We start from the raw sequence: 21835 nt of genomic DNA, 5'->3' as shown, positions 1-21835 counted from the left end.
CGCCACAAATAGGGAGAGGAGCTCGGTCAAACATCCAATAAAAGGGTGTATATAGAAATTTGATTTATCTGTATATATTTTTTATGAAAGCGGTTTCATATTTCATTCCTAATAGGGTACAGGCGGAGCTAGTTCAGGGATTAATACTTCTTGGAAAGTAACATCGGGCATTTTTTTATAAATTGTGGCAATTATTATCCGGGTTACGAAAAAGTAATAAAAATATGGATAAAGCATTACCATTGGCAGCGAGACTGTAGTTTTAAAAAACAAGTGAGACAACTTACACATTGAATTACGAATGTGTAGTGTTAACCAAGAATGATAGATTACAAGGTTTGGTCTCAAAAATGGACAATCGCTCTAGATCGGTATGGTACTCGGAACAATTATTTTTAAATTGCTCCTTTAGACTCCCAGACTGGTGTAGCGTCTTCCAATTAGAGATCTGCGCTATAGACTAAGAAGCAAAACTGATAAGACTGATGGACTTACCACCAGTGCATTCACTCAAGATGTATTAAGGAATGTAGGAGGTCCCTATCGCTTATTCAACAACCCAGCACCAAACTTTGTTAGGTCCCCGGCCACTCTAGAGGGGAGGGAAATGAAAGAGCGGATGATTGTGCTTGGGAAGGCTCTGAACTTGACTTTCAACGACTGATAGAGGACATAAGCGTTCCTCTAAACGAAGTGTATATAGCGATTTACTTGAACGTAATCGTGGAAGCCAATAGAAGGTGGTCTCTGGCTACTAACTGTAGGGTCTCCAAAGCGCTCTGACCAAAACTGAATCTTAAAAGGACAAAATATCTGCTTGGATTCAACAGTTAAACTACCAGCGTCCGCACAGGTGTTATAACGGGTAATTGCACTATTGGCACCTTAAGCGTAGAATTGATGTACCTTTCAATGATTTCTGCAGGAGTTGTAAAGGTGAAGAAGAAATTGAGTGGGTACAACACCTCCTCTGTGAATGTCCTGCACTTCAAAGAAGCCGAGCCAAATATCTTGGGGATTATTTTAGTCTCCCTAGAGGGACTAGTTACCTTCTTAAAAAGATATAATTGGTGCAAGCAACTTAGTTAGTGGATGTAAATCAAATGCAGATATCGCAATGGGCCTCCGGCTTTTGAGTGTCTTGTCTTACCATAGACCTGGCTAACTTAACTTAACCTTTGACTTTGCACATATTTAGGAAACTTAAGGCTGATTTAGCATCGCCTACAATTATATGTATATAGAAATCAGTTTTACTTAAAACATTAACCATATTATATTTACAATTTTCTTATATTAATACACTCATATTATTACTCGTACGTTCTTAGTATAATAATGAAAAAATACTGCTTTTGATATCACTGTGTTTGAAATACCACTTAACAAAACTTCAGCAAAATCTAAATTCAACAGACTAGTAAGTTGTGCTAATTTCCGGGTAATCAGACGTATGCAAACCGCATTCAACAGATTTTTATCAGACTGATTAAAATTGATACGAAGTTGTGCGAAGGTCTGATTGACCTTTACACTGGTCCAACCAGTCGTTGTTCAAACGACAACGAATTAAAATGAGCGTTGTTTGTGTTGATTTTTTCGTATATCACCAACACAATCTCAGTTTTTGCCAGCCTTATCGTAAACTAACCGCTGTCATAACCCCAATTACGTCAGCTAATCAGCTGATTCCTTTAGAATCGCTGAGGGCCGATTAACGGTCCGATGTCGGCCAGACCTTTTCACCATAGTGTAAGCAGTGATGCAAAATACCATTTTATTATCATATTTTGTTACTTTTCGTTATGAGTGAATAAATACTTCACAAACTAATTGGTTCGATTCAATAAAAATCTTTTGATTAAAGGAATCTGACAAAAATGAGTGACAACTTAAAATCAGTGATCTGAAGCTATTTTCATAATTGTAATCTTTTGACTCGTTAATCGTAAGCAATTTCTGTATAATACTCGTACTCGCATAAAAAATGTAATGCAAATGTATTGCTTATCTGAATAACAGCTCTATGACCATTGTAAAACTAATATTGTTTAGCTGTCTCGAATGACAGCACAATTGTTTGGTTAAATCTAATTCAAGGGTATTTTATAAATTAAAAGAAGAAATCTTAATAAAAAAGTACAGGTAAAGTGCGTAATTTTGTTATATTACATATATTTTATTTTATTATTTATATACATACGTATATCGTATTATTTTACGAGACTTCCAAAACTAAGGCCAATAATTAATTTTTTAAATCTTATCAACATTTCACAACATCAGCTAAGGCTATTAGATGACGAATAAATTTGAAAAACTGTAGAAAATAATTATTTATTTATGTCTACTACAAGTTTTTTGTTTTTGTCTGCAAGTCAGCAGTAGCGGCCCACTATTTCCACTACTGTAGTAGATAAATCTTCGCTTCTTTTTTAATTGAGTTAATCAAGTTTAGCTTCAGCTGCCGTGAAGCCAAAGCGTAAAAATTAACTCATTACCGGCGATTACATGTAACACATACATACATAACACATCATGCGCCTCAAAGTCTTTCATAAATAATTTTCGAATATTATGTTGTGATTATTTAAATTAAACACGACAATTAACTGACCACGACCTTTGTTTCGTTGGGCTGGGCAAAAATTGGCCAAAAGAATAAACGGAAAATAAATTTATGGGATTTTTTTTAAATATAGTCGTATATAGAAAAGTGCTCAGTTCTTGAGGTGTTATGTTTTAATTTCAGGTTATTTTTTGTTAGTTTATGTGTTTATGTTAGGTTATATTTTGTTGTGTTATAATACGTTATCTTATATTACGGTTTTTTGTGTTATATTAAGTTACGATATGTTAAATAAAGTTATGTTATGTTATATTATTCTACATTATGTTATGTATTGCTGTTGTTGTAGCAGTATACTTTGCCCTGTCAGGGTAGTGTAAATCACCGGTCGCCTTCATCTAGCTCATCTAACGGTAGGCCCACGAAACTTCCTGTGTCGACAGGTTGGGTCCAGAGGGAGAGGGGTATTAGATGAGTGGGTTTGACGGGCATGTGAAAAGGTGGTTAGTGTCGTGCGGGGTGTCTACACATGCCGTACATATGTTTAGTATGTCGGTGTCAATTCTGGATAAGTAGGAGTTTAACCTGCTACTGTATCCAGAATGTAATTGTGCCAAGGTTACGCGGAACTCTCGGGGAAGTTGGAGCTTTTCGTCTGCAATGGGTGGTGGTTGGCATTCGGCATTCGGACAATCGGGGGTCGGGAGCTTAAGAAGGTCGTAAGTTTCTCCCGATGAATGTCGTTTATTGTCTGTCTGGTCTAGTAATTGTCGGTCTATATTGTCCTGGAATCGTCGGCGTGCCTGGGAGGCAGCTCAGGATCAAGCAGGTGTCTGCATGGAAGAGACCTACGGTAGCACCATAAAGTAACTGCTTGCTGAGCAGTTTGTTGTGCTCTCTCACAAGAAAAATCTGAGTCTCGTCGTGTAGATGTTGAAGTGGGAACATCAGTATACATCTCGTCGCAGTCCGAATGGCAGTGTTTTGACAAAACGGCGACCAAACAGGCACAGCATAGTTTAGAACCGGCCGGCCAATTGCCTTAAATGTCGATAGCAACATTTCTTTGTCTTCGCCCCAAGTGCTGCCGGTAGCGATTTGAGGGCCTTGTTGCGATTTTGGACTTTAGTGACAATAGCGGTTGTATGCGTAGAGAAGGAGAGCAAACTGTCGAAGGCTACACCCAAAATTTTGGGATTATTTTGTTATGTTATATATATGTATATATATACATATGTATATAATTGGCGCGTACACCCTTTTTTGGGTGTTTGGCCGAGCTCCTCCTCCTATTTGTGGCGTGCGTCTTGATGTTGTTCTACAAATGGAGAGACCTACAATTTCAAGCCGACTCCGAACGGCAGATATTTTTTATGAGGAGCTTTTTCATGGCAGAAATACACTCGGAGGTTTGCCATTGCCTGTCGAGGGGCGATCGCTATAAGAAAAATGTTTTTCTTCACTTTGCTGTTTCACCGAGATTCGAACCTACGTTCTCTCTGAATTCCGAATGGTAGTTACGCACCAACCCATTCGGCTACGGCGGCCGCTTATATCATGTTACATTATGTTTTATTATGTTTTGTTATGTTATATTATCTTTTGTCATGGTATTTTATTTTATACTATTTTGTAATTTCTTTAGTTTGGTTTCAATTTTATTATCACAATCACTTCTTATTTTTATTTTACACTTAATGCTACATAGGTATCGACAATGGCGTGATAAGTGCTTACCATCATTCAACTTCAAAAACACGAGATATATGTATGTAATAAGTTGCTACTGCTTTAGCTTATTGGCGAACCTGAATCACTCTTATTCTTTAATAACGACTTCTGTTATTCTGCTCTCCTGCACGTTTCGCCAATTAGTTTCATTCAAAGATAACTGCTATATATAGCTATGAATGCATGTTTGTATAACCAGTTATTCTAATAAGGATTTACGCCACACAAATATTAACATATATATATACTTACCACATGATCAGAAAGTACCGGGAATGTTTAAATAAAACAAAACAGAGTTAAATTTCAGGCAAATTTATTTTATCTCCTTCAAAATTGGCCCGCCTGAAGCAACACACCACGTTTAACCCAGTCCTCCATGCACCCCTGGTAGGCCGATAAAGGAATGGCCTTCAGCTCCTGTGTCGCATTCTCTTTGATCTCCTCTATCTAGTGAAATCTCCTCTATCTAGTGAAATCTCCTTTCACAAAGTGGTAACTTCAACTTGGGAAACAAAAAGAAGTCGCGCGGGGCCATATCAGGTGAAAACGGTGCTTGCTCGATGGTATTTACTTGGTGCTTGGTCAAATATTCCAGCACAATTGGGGCTCGATGCGATGGCGTGTTATCATCACGCAAAATCCAAGAATTGTTTGCCCACATTTGCGGCCGTTTGTGACGTACAGTATCTCTCAAATGCTTCAAAACGGACAAATAATATTCTCTATTGACTGTTTGGCCCGATGGAAGGTACTCAAGGTGCACTATGCCTTGGCAATCGAAGAAAACAGTCAACATCACCTTCCCGGTACTTTTTGATCATGGCGTATACATTAACATTTTATATAATATATGCCGTACGCAGTTCCTGTAAATGAACGAATCTAAATTGTTCTGTCGGCAATTTTTATGAACATTTCAAGAGTGGTGCAAGTTAAAAATTATTTTTGAATCACAGGCGGCTTTGACATTGATAGCCATTTACTTACATAAAATCATGCCCGTTAGACAGTAAGACGGAAATCCATATTTTGGCCTTTACTCGCTCCATTGCTGGTATGTTTGTATACGCAGCTGTCTAGTTCATTAGTGATAACACTGTGTGACAAAAAAAAAAAATTAAATATACTTTTATGGAGACCTAGTACAATTTGTAGGTATAGTAAAACTAAGAAACATGGTATAGGAGAAATTTCCAATACACCCCCAAAATCTCATTTTATGGCCATAAAACCGTTTTTCAGTAGGTTGATGTGAACAATCACTCCTATCTTCGCCAATTTCCATCCGATTTCGAATTTGTTTTTTTAGTTCGAAAGAACAAAAACAAGCCTTTTTCACAGTGCGTTTACAATTTTTCTGAAATGACAACTAACAAGACTGTAGACGGAAGTATTTGGAATTTTTTTATTTTTTCTCTATTTTTTCAACTTTGGCATAATTTTTACGATATTATCCGATATTGAGGATTTTTTTAGTACAGTACTGTTATAGTAAATTTAATTTTGCATCGAATGAGCTATATTTGACTGTAATTGAATTAAAATTAATAGAGTTGTGTGGGTTTTAAGATTTTATTTTTTTTTTAATTAATTTGGCATGTAGGTATAACTTACGCTAAATGGGAATAAGGGCGCCGTTGGAAGCATGAAAATGATAGCCAAGTGTCAGTATAAACACATAATATTTATTGGAGTATTGTGCAGTGCAGCATTGTACGGTATGGTACGGTGCGGTACGGTGCAGTACACAACGGAACTGGTTCCAAACTTAAAAATGCATTGGAAACGGCCCTTTGGAGTTTAGTATGGTACGGTACATTTGCCATTCTCTTCATCAGTTTTGAATACTTTTCTGTAAGAAATTCGATCATCATCATTCATCTGAAGTCGCCATCAACTAAATTACATTGTGTAAATCGAGAAGCGAGCGTTTAAGATTGTCTTCCCGATAGAAGTAAATCACGAGAAAGATTCTGAAAATCTGAATTTGATACAATGTGTCGTTCTGAAGACTTAGAACCAGACGGAAAGTACTCTTCATCATCAGGTTTATTGTTATCAGTTTGATCATCATCAGCAATGAGTTGAACTTCCTTCAGTTCCTGCAGTTGAGTCAATCATATCGTATAAGACTACGGGGTTCTTAACAGTTGCAACATCAGCATACTTTATGTGCTTTCGAGTTTTATAATGATGACCGTTTACGTCCATTTTATAAAAATAACAATCATCTGATTTATGATAAGGCTGATGATGCCACATCATCGGAGAATATTGAGAAATTCGACTTTTCTGGCAACGTTTTGATTTATATCTCTTGAATTTTAATGAAACGAACAATAAAACTTTGACGTTTTAATAAGGTTAAGTTATAATAACAAACTTCTTTTGTTAATCAATGTACAGTGTGAACTTTGGTACACTTGGGAGCTTTTTCATATTTCTATTGACAAAAAAAAAATGTTTTTTCTGTTGTATACAGTACAGTGTACTCTTATGTATACATACAGGTATACTCCAATAAATGTTACGTATCTATAATAACGCATCAAAACACGCCCTTATTCCCATTTAGCGTAAGTTATACCTACATACCAAATTAGTAAAAAAAAAAACAAATAAAATCTTAAATCTCACACAACTCTATTAATTTTAATTCAATTACAGTCAAATATAGCTTATAAGCTATATAATAAATAAATAAATTCGACGCAAAATTAAATTTTCTATAAAAGTAGTGTACTAAAAAAATCCTCAATATCGGATAATATCGTAAAAATTATGCCAAAGTTGAAAAAATAGAGAAAAAATAAAAAAAAATCCAAATACTTCCGTCTACAGTCTCGTTAGTTGTCATTTCAGAAAAATTGTAAACGCACTGTGAAAAAGGCTTGTTTTTGTTCTTTCGAACTAAAAAAACAAATTCGAAATCGGATGGAAATTGGCGAAGATAGGAGTGATTGTTCACATCAACCTACTGAAAAACGGTTTTATGGCCATAAAATGAGATTTTGGGGGTGTATTGGAAATTTCTCCTATACCATGTTTCTTAGTTTTATTATACCTACAAATTGTACTAGGTCTCCACAAAAGTATAAAATCACTGTCGCACAGTGTAATTATTCTTCTAATACGGTGATTAATTTTGCTCCACTTTGTATATAATAAGGTAATAAATAATTTCTGGGCGGTACCTTTTTAGGTCATCTTTAACATTTGTCAAGTAGACAAATAGAACAAAACGCTAAAATTATTGAAACTTATTATAAAAATGGTCGATCTTTAAGAAGAACATATCGTATAATTACTAACTTGTTCGGTGAAAATAATCATGCATATGAGTCGAATTTACAATTGATCAACGGTAGTTGAGTCTATACTACCAAAACATATGACATCACCTGAAATGTAAAAAGCCGTAATGAAAAAAAGTTACAGAGGAAGCTAAAAACGTTATAAACTGAAGAGTATTTTGGAAAATAAGCCATATTTGTCAATTTTTCATAAAACACTAAAACCGAATTGCCTCTTAAGAAATTAATTAATTTTTTTTAAATATTATTTTTGGAAAAATTGTATTATACTCGTAATCAATCAAAAAGTGAATTTTGGATTTTTTATTATTTATTATTTACAGCCTTTCGCAATTCAGGTGATGGTATGTAATCGTGAATCTGTCAATTTAAGACCTTTTAAATAAAATATAAAATATTTAGTTATAATTATTATGCAATTTCAATATTATCAATCAATCATTTTTCTTTTTATTCAACAGCCGTACATGTCTGGTGGCGCTGCTTACGTGCTTAGCAAAGAAGCCCTGCGACGCTTTATGACTACAGCATTTTACAACACCTCCATCTGCCCGCGTGCACAAAAATTTGGCATTGAGGATTTTTACATGGGTATTTGCTTGCAAAATGTTGGCGTACGTCTTGCCGATGCACGTTTCGCCTTGAGCACCGATAATAAACCAAAATTTATGCCACTTGACCTAAACACCTACATGAACACAGATAATGCAACTGAAATATCCGAATGGCTGCTCACAATGACGCCGCACACAGTTGAAAGTGTAAGTTACCTGTAAACCGGCATTGCAATATACGCCCATGAATGAATTAATAAAATTTTTTTATCAAAATATTATAATTGCATTTTTAGGGCTTGAACTGCTGTTCCAACTACTCGATTGCCTTCCATTACACAAATCCGTGGCGCATGTATTTGTATGAGTATTTTATTTATCATTTACGAGCGTTTGGTGTACCACAACGTGCGATGTCTTTGCCATCCAAATTAACGCTGGAGGAGGTGACGCGTTTGTTTCCCAGCAATTACAGTGCAGATAGCAAACCGATAGTGGATTTAGCAGCACAAAACTTACCAGATAATTTTTAAGTAGGTTTTAAAATGTGATATTGATTACTGAATTATGCTCATTTAGTATTTATTTAAGAAAAAATATTTATTATAAATTAAAGTAAGCATTTCAAGCATTTCGAATGTAGATATGCACACAATTAAGACTTTCTTTCCATAGGAAGTAATGCAAAGACAACAGTCTTGTTGTGCCGTGAGGTTACTATAGTTTGTGATGTTCGTAATTCGAATCGTATTTGAAAAATGATGCTGTTATATGACATTTCTACAAGCATTAGCTCAGATATATTAATTATTGATTTTACTCTTCGGTTCGTTCAAATTTGGAGTATGCTTCAACAATCTGGAATCCATTCCTAAACTCATATGCTGACATAATTGAGCGAGTCCAACGTAACTTCATAACTTTATAGATTTTTGAATAGGCAGACCATTAAATTTTTAATGTTTATATTGTATATACATATATATATAATTGGCGCGTACACCCTTTTTGGATGTTTGACCTTTTCCTATTTGTGGCGTGCGTTGTTCCACAAATGAAGGGACCTGCATTTTCAAGCCGATTCTGAACGGCTGATATTTTTTATGAGCAGCTTTTTTCATTGCAGAAATACACTCGGAGGTTTGCCATTGCCTGCCGAGGGGCGACCGCTATTAGAAAAAACTTTTTGGAAGACAACAAAGAGAAAATTCGCAACATTTTACAGTTTTTCTTTGAAAACAGTGAATTACGTGCTATTTTGTTTTCGTCGATTCCATTCAGGCATTTCTTATTGTTAAAGAAAATGACGAAAATGCCGATAAAATCACAGACATAATCAAAGTTGACCGGCATGCTAGTAGTCGTAGCATCACCCCGGAGCTAAAGATCGACAATAAAACAGTTTTAAACCATTTGCGCAGAAATTTTTCGCAAAAATTATGGATTTATTTTTCCCCAAACTAAAATGTATGATTTTATTAATGGTTTAATTGACTGTCCGACATTGCTGGTCACAGAGAATGTGAAGATCCCGATACCACAATCGTCGACGACGGAATTGACGTTCCGCTACCCGACCATGACGAGGTGAGAATGGCGATAACGCGGCTAAAGAACAACAAAGCCGAACAACAGAGTGTGCTCTGCCCAATCCATAAGAAGGGCGATCCAGCAATCTGTGCCAATTACCGCGGGATTAGTCTTCTAAATATCGCCTATAAGGTTCTAGCGAGCGTATTGTGTGAAAGGCTGAAGCACACCGCCACCAACCGATTGGACCTTATCAGTGTGGCTTTAGACCTGGAAAGACTAGCATCGACCACATTTTCACAATACGCCAAATCTTGGAAAAGACCCATGAAAGGAGAATCGACAAACACCATCTTTTCGTCGATTTCAATGCTGCTTTCGACAGTACGGAAAGGAGTTACTTGTATGCCGCGATGTCTGAATTTGGTATCCCCATAAAAATAATATGGCTTTGCAACCAGGAACCAGCATTAACACCGATAACAATGTCAGCCTTGAAATCTCTCTTGCCAACAAGGGCTAAGTAGGCAACTGAGCAGTAAAGTCCTCTCTCGACGAACAAAACCAACTTTCTACAAGGCTCTCATCATGGCCGTCCTAACGTATGGCACAGAAGCTTGGACGAGGACAACATCCGATGAAGCGACGCTTGGGGTGTTTGAGAGAAAGATTCTGCGGAAGATTTTTGGACCTTTGTACGCTGGCAGTGGCGAATATCGCAGACGATGGAACGATGAGCTGTATGAGCTAGACATAGCGCAACGAATAAAGATCCAGCGGATACATTGGCATGTCGTCCGAATGGCTTTGAAAGCATTCGATGCGGTACCAGCTGGTGGTAGCAGAGGAAGAGAAAGGCCTCCTTTGCGTTGGAAAGATCAGGTGGAGAAGGACTTGACTTCACTTGGTGTGTCCAACTGGCGCCGGTTAGCACGAGAAACAAACGACTAGCGCGATTTGTTAAACTCGGCCAAAATCGCGTAAGCGGTTATTGCGCCAATTAAGAAGAAGAAGACATTACTTGAGTAGATAGGGAATTTACCTAGTAGGATGCTACGTTTGAAATATCATGTTGCCATTTTTAAATTACTTTTGGCTACTTATCCCTTGATCTCGATTTTCTTATGCTGATGTCTTCATTGAAAATTTTAAATAACTAAAGTGATAAACTGATTGTATAAGTACAAAAGCAACCAATATGTAATTTGTATTTACAAATATAGTCACATTTTTAAAAGTGTTTTTCAAAAATGACGCCTAAGTGTTAGTAGTGGATAATTCTTAGACGTTCCTTTTTTTTATGACATCTTTGAACTTTGTCGAGTAGACAGCTGCACAATTTTAACCGGGGATACTTGCATGATGTAACGCGTTAAAATTATTGAAACTTAAATATTATGAAAATGGTCGAAATTTAAGAACAACATGTCGCAAAATTCGTGATTTTTTGGTGGAAATAATCGTCCGAATGCGTAAACAATTCGAAGATTGGTGAAAAATTTCAAGAGACTGGTTTTGTCAAGGTTAGAAAAAAGACTGGCAGACCAAATACTCGACGTTCTATTGAAATATTGCTGCTGTAGCGCAAAATGTTGCTGAACACGTTCTCCATAATTAGGCGTTCATAATTTGACTGTTTGGCGGATTTCAGCAATAGACGTATTCATGGCGGATATTTAAATGATGTAATTTTTCTTATACAATTTTTAAGAGTCATATTTGCAATAAAATAATATAACTTGAAGGAATCTAAATTTTAATATAATTTATTTGAAAAGAATATCTTCGTCTTTTAAAATACTCTTTATTTCGGCTTTTATCTGAGCCCACGACTAACCTATACATCTCTTGGGATTCCTTTGACGTTGCACGGTTTTCAGTACTTACAAAGAGGAGTTTGTTTTGCTAACGTACGCGGTTTATTAATTTATTATATTTATTTTCAAACTGTTCCCCTTCGTTTTAAAAATATGTAGTCACATGTGGAATAAGCGTTTCAAATTTTATATGTCCTTCATGAACCCGGTTCAAGGCATAAATTCAAGGTAAAATTTAGTGAAGAATAAAAAAGGGAAACCATCGATGGTCCAGCTATAGTCAACAACCAATAAAAAATATATTCACATACAATTTATTTTGAAAGTCATGTGATTACAATAACCTTGCATTCAGATTTATTTAGTCTATAATACGGCTGGTATATTTTACAGACTAACGGTATACAGTTTTATTTAAAACTAATGTAAATTGTAGGTAGGTAGGTAGGTAGGTGAAATGGTGCTAGTTTGGCCCTCCTCAAGTAGCACTAAAACGCCGATTTGATACCATTATAAGACCTCCAACAGGCAGATATCTACAGCCAGCCAGAGCTGTTGATATAATGGAGGAGATTGATTGGACTTAGGTTGGCGCACTGCCCCAGGCTGTCGAAGAAAGAAGTTCCCAGTGACCTTAGTCGTATAGCTGCCAAACCCGGACACTTACAGAAAAAGTGCTCTGCAGTCTCCTTCTATGGAAGGTCCCCACAGCTTCTGCAATGGGGGTTAAATGGTAACCGTAGTTCTTCCGCGTGTGTGCCGATCGTCCAGTGACCGGTAAACAAAGCTACGAGTTTGGAAATTGAATGGTGAGGAGTCCAAAGAACTTTCTGAGTCCTTCGTATATCGTATTGGGGCCAAAGGGTTTTCAAAATAGTACATCTTTTCTGCGCTTTCCTGAAAAATAATTTGTGCAGTTCCCCTTTAACAACTGTCAAGGGGATGCCGATGACCGGGTAGGAGGTCTCTGAGACCAATTCAATCCCTTTCCTGGCAAGCTCATCAGCAATTTCTTGTCCCTCTATGACCCTGTGTATTCGATCACAAAAATTTTACCTACACACCCAAGAGATTTGATCTCTTCCTTACAGGAGTTTACTAATTTCGTTCTGCACCATGGCGTCGTCAGAGCCTTAATTGCGGCTTGACTATCGGATAAATCGTTAGTATCTCCCTCGCTCATGCCTGGAGGATCGCAAAGACTTCTGAGATAAATAAAGTGGCTGACTTAGAGAAAACCCTTGCTCCGCCTCCCGATTCCATCTTGGAACCGTCAGTGAAGATAGAGGTGCAAGTCTCGGTGCAGATTTTCCCCTCGATTCAATCCTGCCTATTTGGAAAGGTTTCCCTAGCGCGACCCTCAAACTCTACCGAAGAGTTTCCCACTAAACTAGGCATCCATACGTTAAAATTGGCAAAACCTCTGCGTTGTAAGACGAACGAATCGTCTCGAGACGATTCTGTTTAGCATTGGCATTCCCTACGTTGTTCACCAACGCTTACGTTGTAGCAAAATGTGAAACGAAAGCATTTGACATATGCGTAGTTACCCAATGTAATTAATTTAAGTATTAACCTTCGGTAGATACACTGGGCTGTGTGTAACCTCACAAAGTGTTTGATGGGCCATGGTTTGGAAATATTTCGTTAGCTGTATTTTAGCAACACCAAATTTTCTCTTCGAATTCACGCAGCCTGTCCTCATTAGTTGGTGCGCACCGAATTTATGCATATCCATAAAAGTGATTAGGTGAAATTTACCCCAGGGTATAGTTCGCGTACTTTTTTGCATGTTCAGTCCACGTAAAAAGAAAGAAGTCAAATTGATAATTCTAGGACACTATCAACGTCACCAAAATCAATTAAGTCATCATCCAAATGAGATAAAAAAATGTCCACTTCGCTTTCTTTTAGAGGCCGACTTCTAGACCTCATTCCAATTATGGCTCTAATAAAAAATCATTCCTTACAGAAATGGAACTAAAAAGGATAAAAAATCATCTTTGACAAAATTAAGTTAAATGTACGTATATACTGTCAGAGTCAAAGGGAAGTGTACACCCCATATCGATAAGTTTTGACTATTTATTTATTTATTGTTTAATTTTAATTAATTTTATACAAAAATATAGTTCATGCTACTACAAAAAAATATAATGCAACTAACTAATTTGTATGAATTTGCTCCTTTTTCGAATTATTACTATTTTATTTTTAGTTTATATAGTTTGGTGAAGTCCAAATAGCTTTCTGATATATTTTATCCTTTAGAACGCAAAGCATATTGCTAATATTTCTTCTTTATGTGAATGAAATCCAGTCATTCCATTATATATGTATATATTATCTGATATATTTCAATACATTAAATGAAATAATTCATTTTAAATTTATTTTATCTATTGTAAATACTTACAAAAAACTGTGCAAATAAAAACTTTAACCCTGTTTGTTGAGAAAAGTTTATGAACTGGGTAGAAACTTACCCCAGTGCGTCGTTTACATAAAAAAAATAGATTTGTCTATCGAAGGTTAAAAGAAACAGCATTTTTTCAAAGCTCTTATCCCTTTCAAACTAACTTTTGAATATCTTGCAGCGCTCGTCTGCATTGTTTACATACTTATTTCTTTATGTAAAACATATAATCGTTTGTTTACACACGCGTTTGTTTGTGTTTATTATTGTGCTTTATACCTACGGGAGGATACGGTTGATGGACTTCTTTTCTTCTGTCTATCTTGACTGGCGGAATGAATCCAAATCCATGGAAAAAATCGTGCAAAGAATTTCACATTTATATTTCTATGATGTATATATTCATGTATGCATATTCATTGAATGACGAATTTGTAACCAAGCTCGTCTCTGCCTCATACTCACCCTTTTTCCTTTCATCCCCAATTCTTTACGGAGATGCAAACGCATTTAATTTTTTGGCCACTTCGTCCCACTGGAGATGAGAGTTTTTCGACTCTGAATACAGGAGCGCTTCTGTCCAGGCTTGGGTTAGCCTGCAGTTGTCTTACTAGCATCTCAAACTGTTGCTACTGAAAGAAAAACAATTTATTACCAAGAGACAAATAGTTCTTGAAATTTTCGTTACACTATATTCCTTTTTTTCGAAGAATCTCCTATTTCAAGAATAACACAATGAAAGCAAAATTGTTTTCTTTTAAGTTTTGCATTCCTCTTCTTTGTGTTGCCTAAACAGATAAATGATTCGACTCTGACACGAAACTGCCGCTCGCTGCGCAATTGAAAATGATCGTGTAAAACTAATCATCCTGGTAAGTCCAGAACGGTCAATGAAATCACTCATTACGTCGTAAATTAACATAAGAGACTGGATTATTCTTCTGCTTTCCAGTGTCTTTAAAGTAATTAACATATAATGTGAGACAAGGTGACGCCAAATTAATCACCCTACATTGCCATGAAAAATCTCCTCATTTCTGCCGTTCGGAGTCGGCTTAAAAGTGTAGGCCCCTCCATTTGTGGGAACAACATAAATAGGAGGAGAAGCTCGGCCAAATACCCAAAAAGGTGGGTGTAAGCGCCAATTATGTATGTATGTATGTATGGATGTGTATATGAAAATTTATAATTTTTTCAAATGATGACGCCATACCTCAATCATATTTGACACTTGTGAAATAGGCAGCTGCAGTATACAAGCAGACAAGATTTCCTGCGCTCAAAATATTTGTTTTTTTATTAAGAAAAACTTATATCCGATCGACTGTCGCAAACCCTCCTGTCATTAAGCAGAGGGGAGTGCAGACGGCTGGTTGGACTGATGGCGAGCCAGTTTCTGTGAGCGAAGCACATGAAAAGGTTGGGCATCTCAGACAGTGTACTCTGCCCAGCTTGTGAAGAGGAGGATGAGACGGCGGACTACTTCCTGTGCGTCTGCCCCGCCTTCGCTCGAATCAGGTTTGAAGTCTTTGGCACTGATGTTTTAAGAAGCGACCATCTTGGCTCCTTGGCACCATAGGATCTACTCAGATTTCATCGGAGGTCGGGTAGATTTAAAGAAAATTAAAAGGGAATCCAAGTGTAGTACAATGGACTTAATTCATGTCTGAGTGCTGCACTTGCTAGTTGTCCCGTCAAAAAAAAAAAGTAAAACTTCAAATCATCTGCATAGAGTAGAAAATTTGAATTATTGATGAAACAGAAAACACTCTGCTTAATAAAAAGAATAAATAACATTAGACTAAGAAATATCTGAGTATTTGCAAAAGAGAAATTGAAATTGAAATTTTAATTTCAACAAATAGCAGTCTGTTTGAAAGATTAGAATTTAGCAAAGCCAAAAAGCAGAGTGAAAGCCGATGCACTAAATTGGATGTGAATGTGTACCAAAGATTTTCGAGAAGTCTGAAGAAGGAATAATGAAACTAATTTCCCAAGAATCCGCTATACTTACTTACCTACTTACTGCTATCGTCTTTTCTCGACAATCCCACTGAATCTATATCTGTTGCTTTCTTCCATGCGGCGACGTATACTCATTGTCATTCAGTTCGCTATCGACAGTTCTTCGTTAGGTTTCAGCGAGGGTATCTGGTCCACTGTATCTTTGCGGATTCCACCTAAGTGCTTCTTTAGCAATATAGATGCTCCCTTTGTAAAGTGTGTGTCCTATCCATTGCCATTTCCGCTTATTTATTGCCTTACTTGCACATACTTAATTGGCTTGATATCAGAGCTCTTCGGGCGAATATTTACAGCTCAGTTTTTTTGTATGATCTGACCTGACCGCCATATATTGCGCAGGATACTAAACGCAGGCTTTAACAATTCGGGTAGCAATATCTTCGACGTCACCACTATTATTTGTAACCAAACTACCCAGGCACGAAAACCGATCAACCCTTTCAATATAGCAGTTGTCTAATGACAAAGATGACATCTGCACTTATCCGTAGTCGCTGCTCTTCATGAATTTGCTTTTGCTCGTGGTTCTAAACATACATTCTCTGTCGTGAGATAGTTGCTGCTTTGTGATCTAACTAACACAATTCCTCACCCTCTACAAAATACCTTCTCTTTAGATATCAGCTCCGTGAAACATTTATGTGGGTTTGTAGGAAAGTAATTCAGATAGAGATATACAATCATATGAATAGATTTTTTTGTGAAACACGGGTGTTATTTGAAAAGTCCATGCAGAGTCAGTGAGATGGCACAACTGGCAAATTTCGTGGTTATATTTAATTAAAGCATCTCCTGGAAGAGTTAGAAGTTGTTGTGAGCAATGCATTGAGAAAAGAGAGAGAAGATAGTAAAACTACAATTAAGAGCGTTTTTATACGAATATTTGGTAAATATAGGCCACCGTAGCCGAATGGGTTGGTGCGTGACTACCATTCGGAATATAGCACAGAGAGAACGTAGGTTCGAACCTCGTTGAAAGAAAAAAATTAAGAAAAAGTTTTTGCCAAAAGCGGTCGCCCCTCGGCAGGCAATGGCAAGCCACCGAGTGTTTTTCTGCCATGAAAAAGCTCCTCATCAAAAAATATCTGCCGTTCGGAGTCGGTTAGAAACTTTAGGTCCCTTCATTTGCGGAACAACATCAAGACGCAAACCACAAATAGTAGGAGGAGCTCGGCCAAACACCCAAAAAGGGTGTACGCGCCAATTATGTAATATATAAATAGATAAAAGTAAAATTTATTGATGCAAATTGATAATTATCTTTTCTTCGCTTGCACACAACTAAACAAATGTTCAGAGTATACACTCAAACACCAATTATAATCGAACGCATTATTATTTTAATCTTACACATTTTTCTTCACATTACACTTCTCATCCACCACCAATTTGAACAACAACATCAAGACTACACATATTCTAGATTCCGCATATTTTTTTATTGATGTTAATATATTCGTTATATTCGTTTCAAATTTGCTTCTAAAATTTGTACGCTCTTGTTACTACCTGTAAGTAATACAGAGTCACTCAACTTGCATATTACCCACACTGGCTATCAAACTTTTACATCGCACGAGATACAACAGTGCTGCCTATAAATATGCAACAATTCGTAGTCGAGTACTTATGAATAGATATGCCTACGTTTGAATCAAGTTCGTGCCTTAAGTCTTCAGTTTCAAGTACACAAATTTTATTAATGTAGCATACAGCACATATTTTTTATATTATTTTATTTTATTAAATTTATATAACAAAGCTATTTTTTTTTATTACATAAATATATCTGATATATATGATATATATATATAATATCAAAATGTATTTTAATTAAAGTTACATATGAGTAAGATCTATTTGCTAAGTGCAGGTGTAAGTGTTAGTATCTTAAATATATTTTAACAAATCATTGTTTTTCAACAAGTTGTATATTGTCATAATGTTTTTATACGAGGGTGTTTTAAGCAGTTGTATGATATCAATGTTGTCATAGCTGACTGATGAATTGTGCAGGATCGGGCAGAGAGTAAGCAAATGTTTCTTAGTGACGGTGTGGTCACAAAGAGGGCATTTGGAAGGACTATCCCCTGAATGTAAGTGGGCATGTGTTATGATAGTGTGTCCAATTCCTAATCTGGTAAATGTCCTCATGGCCCTTGTGGATAAAGATGATGTAGTTATTAAAAAATAGCATTTTGCTTTGAATATCAAAATAACACCTCTTACTTTATGTTGGGCTAAAATTTAAACACATAGTCCTTAAATTATAGGTTCAGGACATATTTTATTTATTTTCTCACATCATTTTTACATAACGGTAAGTAATTGCAGTGGCTTTCAGTAAAGCAACCAAAAAGTCTGTTTTCAGTTTTAAAACATGCGGAAAAAGTTGTATAAAACGAAAATGAAAAGTAATATTTTGTTGGATAGCTGCGTTGTTTTAGGACTTTACTCAGTCTATTTGGAATTGAGTTTACTAACTTCCCTGTTTCCTCAGCCAATTCTGCCTGCATAACACTACGCAAAGCCTTTACTTGTTACTGCAAGCGCTCGAATTCGTTTTGCCCACAGAATCAGCAGATGATCAATATCCTTCATGTGCCCGGCTTACTACATTTGTAGTAAATTGTGAAAAAAAGTGAGATAAAAAAAAATTTTCCGAAACAACAATGCCCGAATTTTTTAGTAGCTTCCTGATTATCAAATCAAAGTCAATTAAGAGTATAATAACACTCGAACTATTATTTGTCTGACCTCTAGACCCTACTTGAAAAAAACATCACCTTGCGGCCGGCTTACTACATTTGTAGTAACCATATAAAATGTATGAAAAATAGTATTTTATAGTTGACTACAGCTTGTCGCAACACGATTTTTTATAACTGTCGCTTCGCTTAGTTACCGAAGTACGTTTGTGTGTGTGTATGTGTATGTGTACACGTTTAGATACATATATATTTCCTTTGCCAAAAATGCTAAAAGGAACAGTTAACTATCAGTCTAAGGTACGAAGAACTTCAGGATCATGTGCATATTGCACGAGCTTGATGAGGAGGAAGAGCATTTCGACTTGGAGGATGATAGCAATGCCGGCAATGATGAGAGTTCCAACCCGAACGATATTGGCGCTGGTGTCTTGATTGGTATCAATACAGAAGAATCCGACGCTGAAAGTGAATTAATTATTGAAGAGGACGACATTCGCAATGATGAGCAAGAAGAGGGTGCAATATTCGAAGCAGATTTCGAGGATGATTTTTATTCAGGCGAACCGCCCATTACCCTACAACATGATGCGTTGATCGCTAAAGATCAAACTGCATGGCTTAAGAACTTTCCTAGCCAAGCTGTTCACGTAAGTAGCCATAATGTATTTCGGAGTACTGTTGTGGGTCCAACTCGGGCTACCCAGGGTCTAATTGAGTCTGACGTCTTTGAGTTGATATTCATTCCATCAATGCTTCAACAAATTCTAGTAGAAACGAATGAAAAAGCACGAAAAGCCTATGAGACTTGGAACGAGAAAAACTGCACTGGAGATAAAAGAATCTGGGAGAAATTAACCTTAGTTGAACTAAAAGCATTTATAGGTCTTGTGTTACTAGCAGGTGTAAATAAATCAAATGACGAAGATGTGGATGTGCTATGGAGCCAAGAATGCATTTGCTTTTATCGAGCAGTAATGCCTAAGTCACGCTTGTCACAATTGTTCGGTTCATTAGATTTGACAGCGAGCGTACAAGAGCAGTTAGGCTAGAAGCCGATAAGGCTGCTCCAATATCTGAATTGTGGACACAGATGAACGCAAATCTGCGCAAATATTACCAATCATCTGGAGAAATTACTGTGGATGAACAATTATTTGCTTATCGCGGTCGAACTAGGTTTACTCAGTACATACCCTCTAAGCCTGCCAAGTATGGGATAAAGATTTGGTTTGCATGCGATGCTAAGTCGTTCTATCCACTCAAAAGTGAAATATATACTGGAAAAAACTCAAATGCTGGTCGAGCAAATAACGTAGGTGAAGGTGTTATGCAAAGGTTAGTATGCCATTGGGAGAACACCGGAAGGACTATTATTTGTGACAATTTTTTTACATCGCTAAACTTAGGCAAGTATTTAATGTCCAAAGGTTTTGCTATTCTTGGTACAAAATATCGTAACAACACACGAAAAATCTGTAGTTGGTGCAAAAAAGCAGTGTGTAATGCACATGCCGAAACATATATTTTGGGAAAAAGCTGTTCAACTCCTGAAAATTAAAACATTTTTTTGTATTAAAATTATCACCTGAATTCAATATTTTTAAATAAAAAGGTTATTACACACGTACAAGTAAAAAAAAAAACACCATACAAGTCTTTTTTCTTAACATTACATTGGTTTTGCATGCAATTACGTAGTTACTACAAATGTAGTAAGCCGACCGGGTACGTAAGTTTTATATCCCGGGCACATGAAGGATATAGTAGGATTGAGATCCAGCGAGTATGGGGTATATGATCTGTTGATTTGTTTTGAAGCGTTCTACTAGAGCCAAATCTTAATAATCTCAGCTGTGTGTTTTGGGTGTTCTTCTTGCTGGAACCGAAACGTTCTTAATAAGCTAAAACTTTCGGCACTTTGTTTCGAATTCCTTTTTAAAATGGTCATGTACCCCCATCTATGCAGTGTCGATTTAATAAATTTTAAACTGCATTTTTGTTTCCAAAAATTAATCAAACAAAAAACAAGATAGCTCTGCTTGCAATATAGTGCCCTTAAGGGGGAGGTAGGGTTTAGCGCTAAAAAAAAAACACTTTTTTTGTGAATTTTTTACAGAAATATGGCTTAAGATACTTTAATAAAATCAGTTACATGTTATTGTACATCTTTTCAATAAGTTTTTAAAAAATATTAATAATAAAATATTGACAAATAAGCCCATGACAGAGTTTTTTTGGAGATATGTTTTTCGAGAGGTGCTCTGCGGTGCCAATCGGCATTCGTCGTAGAATCATCTGAAACTAAAAAAGTCGAATTTTTCAGTTAAAGTATGACGTAATGCTCCCCCCTACATTAATAAATTTTTTTTTTTTTTCATTTTTGTAGTTTTGGTGGCAAAAAAACGTAAAACGAGCATTTTTGTCGAAAAATTTCGCCATATTTGTAAGTGAAAAACAACCTTAAAAAACAAAAAATAAAAAAAAACAGTGTAGGGGGGAGGTATTTTTGATTTAGAAAACGTGTGCCAAATTTGAAAAGAATCGGTTGAATAGTTTCGGAGTTGTGATTGGCACCGACTTTTAAGAAGTCGTTTCGGGAAAAACGCGTTTGAAAAAATGACTCTGCGAAATTATCGATGCTCCGCATTCGAGGTAGAGTACCTACAAAGGCTATAACTTTGAGAGTTCTGCTCCGATCCACTTAAAATTTTGACACAACATTCTTGAAATAATTTACTATAAGATGAGTGAAGAAAAAAATTTTCGATTTTGTGACCCTACCCCCCCCTTAACAATCGAGCCAAACGCAAATTTTTTTAATTTGAACCGGAGCAATGCACGCCGTGCTTAATTATTTTCTTTAACGCTTGATTATATTTGGTTAGCATTTTTAGTAAAATACTTTTTAGTGCATAGTACTGGTAACCCTGTTTAAATTAACTTATAGAGCCTAAAAAAAAAAAGAAATGTGCCAGCGACGAATACGAAAATAGAAAAAGTAAAAAAGCAACGCAACAAATATGCAGATAAAATCAGAGAGCGTACGTTTTTTCATCATTGCTTTACCTCCTACTCATTGGCGTTTAATGCATTTCGGATACAATGAACATACGCCAATTTTTATTTTTATTTAATTTTTTTTTTTTTTTTTTATATAAAGGGTTC

The 21835-nt window shown here is 36.3% G+C and overlaps 1 protein-coding gene across 1 annotated transcript in view; it reads left to right on the top strand.

Annotated features, from left to right (window-relative positions):
- LOC129248079 (glycoprotein-N-acetylgalactosamine 3-beta-galactosyltransferase 1-like) overlaps window positions 1-8737 on the top strand; it is a 29420-nt gene extending 20683 nt beyond the window's left edge. Inside the window, exons 3-4 of the mRNA XM_054887513.1 lie at window positions 8079-8378; window positions 8468-8737. Of these exons, the coding sequence (XP_054743488.1) occupies window positions 8079-8378; window positions 8468-8704 (537 nt within the window). The 3' untranslated portion in view covers window positions 8705-8737. The remainder of the gene's footprint in view (window positions 1-8078; window positions 8379-8467) is intronic.
- Window positions 8738-21835: the final 13098 nt, after the last annotated feature.

This window comes from Anastrepha obliqua, chromosome 5, assembly GCF_027943255.1.
Source record: "Anastrepha obliqua isolate idAnaObli1 chromosome 5, idAnaObli1_1.0, whole genome shotgun sequence".
NCBI lineage: Eukaryota > Metazoa > Arthropoda > Insecta > Diptera > Tephritidae > Anastrepha > Anastrepha obliqua.
Note: the sequence above shows the minus strand (reverse complement) of the source record. Positions and strands in the feature narration are given on the sequence as shown.